The sequence below is a fragment of the Beauveria bassiana genome (genome assembly GCF_000280675.1).
Source record: "Beauveria bassiana ARSEF 2860 unplaced genomic scaffold BBA_S00011, whole genome shotgun sequence".
In the NCBI taxonomy this organism is placed as follows: Eukaryota; Fungi; Ascomycota; class Sordariomycetes; order Hypocreales; family Cordycipitaceae; genus Beauveria; species Beauveria bassiana.
Window position 1 is genome coordinate 27,208 of NW_007930846.1, and position 8,277 is coordinate 35,484.

Consider the following 8,277-nt stretch of genomic DNA (forward strand, 5'->3'; position numbering starts at 1 on the left):
AGCAGCGTTGTGATCCTGTCTAGTCGCAAAGCTGTCCTGAAGAAGACTAGCGCACCCCCCCCCCCCGTAAGGTAGCTCGGTGAATTATTAAAGTGCCTTGAACTGCTCTGTGGCTTCCTTGATCGCGATTTCGACGGGCAGTCTTTCGATGGAACTAGCCCCGTAGAATCCATGCACCCCCGTTACTCGTTCGAGTATATAACGGGTATCTTCTGGAGTTGCAATCGGGCCTCCATGGCATAGAACGATAATCTCCGGCCGGCTGACAATTGCGGCATCGCGAATGGCTTGCACCTCCTCTACACACATATCCAGAGTCTTAGCAGTCTTGGCACCGATGCTTCCAGAAGTGGTCAGCCCCATGTGCGCAACCAAGACGTCGGCTCCTGCTTCGGTCATTGCAACGGCATCTGCCGCATTGAAGACATATGGAGTGGTAAGAAGCCCCATCTTTGATGCCTCTGAAATTAAAGCCACTTCCTTGTCGTATCCCATTCCCGTCTCTTCCAGGTTTTCTCTGAACGTACCGTCCACAAGTCCAACTGTTGGGAAGTTTTGAACACCGGCAAAACCAATCTTTTTCAACTGGCCCAGGAAGTGTGTCGTGTTCAAGAATGGATCAGTCCCGCACACGCCAGCTATGACCGGGGTGTGGTTAACAGCTGAGAGCACCTCCCCTGCCATTTCAACCACAGTGTCGTTGGCGTTGCTGTACGGCATAAGCCCTGCCAGACTACCACAGCCAGCCATACGAAAACGACCGCTGTTATAGATGACAATGAGGTCGCCTCCTCCTGCCTCAATACCTTTAGCAGAGAGGCCGATTCCTTTTCATCCACATTTTAGCGTACGCCTGAGGGGCAAGTTATACACCATTTGACTTACCTGCTCCAGCTCCTACAATGAGCTTTTTTGCTTTGATTTGGCCACGAAGGCGCTCAAGGATTTCAATCCGGCTGATGTTGTACTTTGCCATTGTTTTGGGTAGGTCGTTATGAAACCCACGTTACTGAAAAGTTTGCCGGGAAGGGGTATGGATGATACAGTACTGACTGCCTAAATTCTTGGAGCAGGCCTTGTAGTCTGGATTCAAGCCGGTTTAAGTAGAAATAGAAAATTAGCTCCCAAACATTCCATGTTCATCATAAACCCGATCACAGGGCAGGTGTCGGCGGTCGCGGAAAGGACGGAAAACGGGACCGTGAACAGAGACAGCGGAGATCGCGGAGATCGCGGAGATGACGGGGCAGGGGAAAATAAACGGAGATCGCGGAGATCGCTCTCCCCTATAGTTGGCCGAACAGCAAATACAAAAAGGCTGTGTGCCTTCATACTTCAGAATTACAGTTTATATCTTCTTTAATTTACTGTCTAAGAAAACATGACTCATATTGTTATCATCGGAACACTCGATACAAAGAACGCAGAGTTCATGTACCTGCGCGACTGCATCCTTCGTATGTTTACGAAGTTGCAAGTCCAAGTACAAATTACACTGGCAGACTGTGGAACAAACCACGTCGTCAATGACGCAGTCAGTATATCTCGCGCCCAGTTGCTAGAATTTTATACTACAACTGGCAATCAAGTGCCGCCCCGATCCCGGCCTGGTGCGATTGACGACACGATTTCTTGCCTATCCAACTACATACGCGCACTCGACCGTAAACAAAAAATTCACGGAATTATAGGAGCTGGTGGTACAGGGGGTACCAGTCTTATATCTGCAGCAATGAGGAGTGCGGCACCTATCGGTCTCCCCAAGCTCATTGTGAGCACGGTCGCGTCGGGCTATACGGCGCCAATCGTTGGAGAAACAGACATGTCACTGATGTATTCTGTTGTGGATATATTTGGTACAAATCAGCTACTGCTTGACATTCTTGCGAATGCGGCGGGCGGGATTATAGGCATGGCATTAGCTTACGAACAACGCCTTGCACAAGAGTCACCACAATCATTGACAGCGGAATGCGAAAAGGCGGAGCGGGGAAGAACACGGATTGGCATTACAATGTTTGGGGTTACAACACCCTGCATTGAGTATGTTCGACGCTATCTGGAGACTCACTATGACGTGGAACTCTATGTTTTTCACGCAACTGGCCATGGCGGCATGGCAATGGAGCGACTCGTCGAGCAAGGGCGTCTTGACGCTATACTTGATCTTACGACTACGGAGATATGCGACCTCATCGCTGGGGGCAACATGCGGGCTTCACCAGAGCGTCTAGAAGCAGCTCTGAGACGGGGCATACCGAATATCATATCACTAGGCGCTGCAGACATGGTCAACTTTGGTCCGGTCGACAGTATTCCACCGCAGTATATTCAGAGGAAGTTTCATAAGCATAACCCAATTGTTACCCTTATGCGAACCTCTGAAGCCGAATGCGCAGCCATGGCTAGCTTCATTGTGGACAAAGTCTTGCAGTTCGCCAAAGAGCCGTCACTGGTGGAAGTGTGGCTGCCCAAGGGAGGCTTTAGTAGCCTTTCAACACCATCCAGGCCATTTGCGGACCCGCGAGCTGATGCGACTTTATTCAAGACTCTGAAGTTAGGGTTTGAAGGAAGTCATATTCGAGTGGTAGAGACTAACCAAGAGATTAATAGCGAGGCTTTTGCAGTCGCTGTGGCCGAGAGGCTAATGAATCTTGTCTATAAAGCATCACAGTAGACACGTTAGAGTATATATTACTACAATTCGATACATCTTTTTTTTGGCCTTCATAATAGCTTCGTGTAACGGGGTACGCTTTATCCTTGGATCTGTTCGCGGAATAGGGTCAGTGTGTTACTAGATGAAAAGAAGTATTATGAAACGTCGATCAAATGCATCATCTCATACATTTTCATATCAAGTTCAGCTTGCGACTCACATTGCTCTTGGGCAGTTGATGGCTATGTGCACTGCTTGCTGCTCTGCTAGAGTTCTATAGTCATTCGTAATCGCGACAGCTATGCATGACTTCGTAATCTAGCATCTTGGCGCTACGATTTGTAGACCATTTCAGAGGTATGGTCGTCGTATCACCCCTGTGGATACTGTTCTCTCAAAAGCTCTCAATGCAACGGTCTCGCCAGAAATTAGCGCTAGCTCAAGACCGTTTTCCCAATGAACGACAACCGTACCAACGTGAGGCTCTGTTGTATACTCGTGGTCATTTCTGGATAATGCTCGAGATTTACGTATTTCTGATTCAGGGTCTGTATATTATTTACTCAGCGGGCGACTAGTTTTCTGCAGAAAGACGCCCGCCCAGACAGTGGAAGTTATGGTGCAGAGGAACACTAATTTTGTTAGCGCTTTTACAGTGATTGAACGGGCAATCACTTGCAATCCCGTGAGTTTCCCAGTCTCTGGATCTGGGTCTGGACTTTTGCTGAAAAATCCCAGCACTTCAATGTCTGTTACATCATCAATCTAGTAGATGTCGCAAATTCGATGCGCCACTATGCCTACTTCCTGTGAGCCGATTCCATACAGCGTCCAGTTCTGCGCTCGGTTCGCACAAGTAATGTATTCCCTAGGAGTGTTAGGCAAAAGTTTATGTTCTACCTAGGGGCCGCCTTGAATAGCGTCTGCGTTGAACCTGGTGAGGCGGCGTGCCCTACTTAATGTTAGAATTTGCATCGGACGAGTTCTTCAGTCTTCAGAATTAAAAATTAAAAACTTAATCCTCTTACTTTAGAGGAACAGGTCGGCTCCCTAGTAAGGGTGGTTTTAATCAGTAGGGTAGGTACATCGCTCTATATATCGAGCCTAGGTAGACCTGCTGAGTAAGTGAGTTATTTAGGCGACTAGTGAAATAGACACTGAGTCTGATTACATGCCATTATATACTAGCTATCTAGGAAGTAGAGGAGAGCTAGTGGCCCTTCCTCTGATCGTATCTCTGTTGTGTCTAACTATGATGGTAATTCGGGAATCGCAAGCTTATAGAGAGGAAAGAAATAGCCCTGTACTCTTAATAAAGTAAGTATTTTTTAAACCAGCATTAAATAAGCAATATAAAACTATTTTTATAGTTATTCACGTTCGTAAAACTGTAGCTATAAACTAGTATCGAGTTCAGCATTTCCGAGGGTCTGGCACTTTACTATAACATTACTCTTCCCGCTGTTATATATAGGACTTATTTAATCTCGGCATGTGTTCTGTATTCACAGTAGAGTACAGGGAAAACCTTTCATAAAGGACAAAAACCTGTACCAGAACATCAACACCCCCTCCCCCGCGGGCGGTGCTTCTGGCCCGCTATAATTCCTCTCCATCCTATGTAAAGATGCATCGAGCAGAGCGGAAGTCGGTCCTTCCAGGAATGACAGTCGTAGAAGAGGTAATTCTGAGGTAACCGCCTGCGCCGCACACATCATAGCTGTTTCGGTGTAAGCTGCTTTTCAGACCAATTCGACATCTGTAAACTGAGAACTCACTAGAACAAGTCGCAGCGAACTCCTTTTGTAATCTCAATTGATTTAACGTTATCGAATCTATATTCTCGTCAATTATATATTCTGTGGTACCTGAAAACAACTTACAGCTCATCGTTAATCGTTATACAGTTGCCGCCAGGGGGGTAAATTGGTTGACTCGCGCCGTTGAAATTAGTCTTGCTATATAGCTGAGCCTAAGCGCGTCGCCGAGTCAGATTCATTCGGTTCGAGCTTCAAGTTATTGGTGTAATAAAAGAACATACCATCAGTACAGCCGGTGCTGCAGTTGCTGCATTCACAATGCCAAAAAGGCCAAGACAGGGAATGATCTGAGCAATATGCATGTTGTAAGGGTATCAAGGGTAAGAATTACAGTGTGTATTTGTCGTAGGCTTTTCTGTTAAAGAGATAAGTAGATGGCCTTGAGAAATGTGTTTTGATGAGGATCTAGCAAGGATTTTATACCTGAATCCGACAACAGACCTTCCACTTCAAAAACTTCAAGTTCGACACTAGGTGTGTGTTTAATGCCGCTCCGGGTTCGGGCTTAGGCTGCGGCCTAAGTGGGATTTCATTGTATAGCTTGATTCCTTGTTAGACTGTCTCAGACTGTCTTTGAAATACAGCTATATATGCCGTGATTCATGGCATTGAGTTAGACTATCGCTATAAAGGGGATACGAACTATGTCTGCTAGCCACTACCCTCTTGGCGTTGGGAAACAACAGTGGTAACGGTACTGCCTAAGGTATATAACTACACTTAGAAGTAGATCCCGTTATAAGTCTTGAGCTCTACCCATTAGCTACCAAATAGGGTTATTCTTTATATCGTAATTTCTTTTCCTCTTAATCATACCATGTTCTATAATGAAGTACTATTTGACGTGATATTCGCTTTTCTGTCTTTAATTATAACGAACTCTGTGACCGAGTGCGGTTCATCACTAATAGCCAGCTGCATATCTTTAGGTATATAGGAGCACTGCAGCGTAGCACTCGGACAGATGTGGTGTTGCGAAGGTTCGGATTTAAGACACACTTTTGTGCTACAAAGAGCTCAGGTCAGCTGGCCACAGTCGTGAGATCATCCAATAATACGCAGATCTGAGACACAGCGCCTGCTGTGTCTAACGGACAACCCGTCTGACGGGCCGTCCCGTAGTCAGACCGACAGACCGTCTGTCTTTCATTAGACCGACAGACCGCAATACTAGGCGGCCACGCCTACAGCATGCCGCTACTAGCCGACTCAGCCAAGAATACCCCTCCTCATCGTGAGCCACATCTAGATTTCTTCTTCTCTTTACATCATTATATATATATCTAGGTTCTTTACTTTGCCGATAGCTCGTGACTTTGCTCGGCTCTTGGTGGCCTCGCCTCTCTTGCTCTGCCTTGATTTGCCACAGTCTAAGTCATCGGGTTCGGTCTAGCCTAGCTAAGGTAGCACGTTGTTATAGCATGCTTACTACTCCACTACTGAATCAATTCTAGTAATAATAAAGAGTACTCTACAGTTAGTATATTAACCCTTCCTAACCTATATTTACGTTACTATATTATAGCTTCCTTCTAATAAGACCTTAAGTCTAGTAAAGATATTATAAACTATTACTTGACATTTAATAATATTATATAAGTATTATAAGAAGTATTTATAGAAATTAATAAAAAGTTTTATAATAATTATACTAAAATAATCAAGTTATTAAATAACTTAGAATTATCTCTATTATTTTTTAAGAATCAATATAAAAAAGAATTTGTTAATTAAATATCGTTTAAGAAAAGATTTTATATTAATATATATAAGCTTAAAACCCAGTATAATAATATAAAGAAAATTCCTTAACTAAGTTTAATATATTTTTATATATTATTTACTTTTACTTATAATTAAGATGATTTTATATAATTTTATAATATATAGTTTAAAGTTAAACTATTTTATAAAGATAATTATCTAAAAATGAATATAAATATATCTCTTATTATATCTTTTATTATGTTATAATATAGTTCTACCTAGTAAGTCCTAGGCAATTGGTCCGATAGATAAGAGAATGTTGACAGCATGTGTCGAGAGCTCAGTGATGATTGTATTATAAATGAGACCAGTTGACGACTTTGCCGTATCCTTGTAATGATAGATGGTGAGGGATGGCTCCGCATGGTCATACGGCGTATCAACCGGATCGAATCTCAGAATGTATTGCCCACCATTGGCTAGGGGTGCAATCTTCTTTCCCGTCTGAGTGCCGTCCGTGTCATAGACGTAGTAGAAGTGAGCCTGGTACTCGCAGAGGAAGAACCGAATCTTTTCTCCAATCCAGATCTCGATGTTATGGGCGCCGAAGTTCTGGTCAGAGTACCAGGGCAAGGTGTCGTCTTGAGTGTCGGAGATGGGAATCACGTACTGTCCGTCGACACCCCAGTCGACGGTCTGGGGATTGACCTCGAATTTGCGGCCCGATTCCTTGTTGTGGTACGAGATTTTCTTGGAGGTATTGTTCATGAGTGACATGATTCCGGAAGGCATCTTGACGGAGTATGCAATGGTTATGTGATATGTTATGTGTATAGATCAAGTGTATAGATGGGGCGATATATGATATGAAGGACTAGATGCGATGTGATTTTGTTGAAGGAGATTTCGCATGTATCGTAGAGAGAGTCTTTATAAGTCAATTCTAGGCGTGGTTGTCAGTTCGCGTTATTTACGAAAGGACTCGGCTGCAGTCGAAGCTGAAGCCAGCTGGTGTAATGAATTCAATCCGTGCATCAATATTCTCTCAGCCTCGTCATATTCTGAAACATTGGACTCGGCAACGACTCGAATGCTTCTTGTAAGTGCTCACGATATTATAGTTATGCACGCGACTTGTTGCATATACATCGATATTCCACAATAAAAGCTCGCACTCATTGGCCGCATCCGCTTGACTCGAGGAACTCGCTGCTTATGGCATACATGACGCTGCATGAGTAGATGCGTAAAGGGGGTTCAGCTTCACCAGCTCACGCAGGGTACGACAGCCGAAGGAAGACGAGTCGCGTCACGGAATTATCATGAAGCCGAACTACCGAAACAATTGCAACTACCGACATAATTTGAGAATCCTTTGGTGAGAGAACGGAGGTAGGATTCTCGATATCTGCATGTCAATAGGTAGTACATATGCGACGACTCTAACAGGTCCGCTGTATTGTAATATATCTAGACCCGAAGCCACAGTGTCAAATTCTCAAGTAACAAGCAGTTCAGACTTCTTTCCCATTAAGCCTATCTTAGCTTTTTTTTTCTCTTCCGCTTCTAAGCGCATCGATCAATCACTCCTCCTCATCATGCCCGTCGGAATCGCCCAGGTGCTCAATGGTACCACGAGCGACATCACTTACCACAATTTGGAGTCCAATCGCCAGTTCGGGGTTCAGGGCAGGACACGCTCGCAGTTTGACAATGATAAGCTACCTAGCTCAGAGACGACCGACGACACCCTCCCCTGGTACGATTCTGGCCGCGACGACAAGTACATCGCCATTGGTGCCCTCGGCCACAATCTGCGGCTCTGCGAGCGTGATGCCCGGTTTCACATCTACGACAATAATGGCCATTCCCTGTCATTTGGCCACTTGACCAATGGATACAGATATGTGTGCAGGTTTGATCCTATCAAGCGACCGAATGGGCAAGACGGCCTCTCCATCAGCGTCTACGTGTACGTCGATGCCATGCATAGCTCTAATGGGGAGGTTAGCGCAACCATGCTGCAGGATCACGAGCCTAATGCTGCTATGATTCTGATTACCTGGACTTAGTCATATACAGCTATGTGTT

General features: G+C 44.9%; 5 protein-coding genes across 5 annotated transcripts; 2 read left to right on the plus strand and 3 right to left on the minus strand.

Annotated features, from left to right (window-relative positions):
• Positions 1–87: 87 nt before the first annotated feature.
• BBA_04653 (TIM-barrel enzyme family protein) lies at positions 88–976 on the minus strand (the record flags this gene model as incomplete). The annotated part of the gene is made up of 2 exons (XM_008599750.1): positions 88–827; positions 886–976. The coding sequence occupies 2 exons, from the start codon at positions 974–976 to the stop codon at positions 88–90; spliced, it is 831 nt and encodes a 276-aa protein (XP_008597972.1).
• A 405-nt stretch (positions 977–1,381) lies between these two features.
• Positions 1,382–2,677, plus strand: BBA_04654 (UPF0261 domain protein; the record flags this gene model as incomplete). Its single annotated transcript, XM_008599751.1, has 1 exon — positions 1,382–2,677. One exon carries the CDS (start codon positions 1,382–1,384, stop codon positions 2,675–2,677), a length of 1,296 nt encoding a protein of 431 aa, XP_008597973.1.
• A 1,599-nt stretch (positions 2,678–4,276) lies between these two features.
• On the minus strand, positions 4,277–4,781 carry BBA_04655 (uncharacterized protein; the record flags this gene model as incomplete). The annotated part of the gene is made up of 4 exons (XM_008599752.1): positions 4,277–4,379; positions 4,438–4,494; positions 4,543–4,631; positions 4,701–4,781. 4 exons carry the CDS (start codon positions 4,779–4,781, stop codon positions 4,277–4,279), a joined length of 330 nt encoding a protein of 109 aa, XP_008597974.1.
• A 1,693-nt stretch (positions 4,782–6,474) lies between these two features.
• Positions 6,475–6,978, minus strand: BBA_04656 (uncharacterized protein; the record flags this gene model as incomplete). Its single annotated transcript, XM_008599753.1, has 1 exon — positions 6,475–6,978. The coding sequence occupies one exon, from the start codon at positions 6,976–6,978 to the stop codon at positions 6,475–6,477; it is 504 nt and encodes a 167-aa protein (XP_008597975.1).
• Positions 6,979–7,784: 806 nt separating this feature from the next.
• On the plus strand, positions 7,785–8,258 carry BBA_04657 (uncharacterized protein; the record flags this gene model as incomplete). The annotated part of the gene is made up of 1 exon (XM_008599754.1): positions 7,785–8,258. The coding sequence occupies one exon, from the start codon at positions 7,785–7,787 to the stop codon at positions 8,256–8,258; it is 474 nt and encodes a 157-aa protein (XP_008597976.1).
• Between the last annotated feature and the right edge of the window lie 19 nt (positions 8,259–8,277).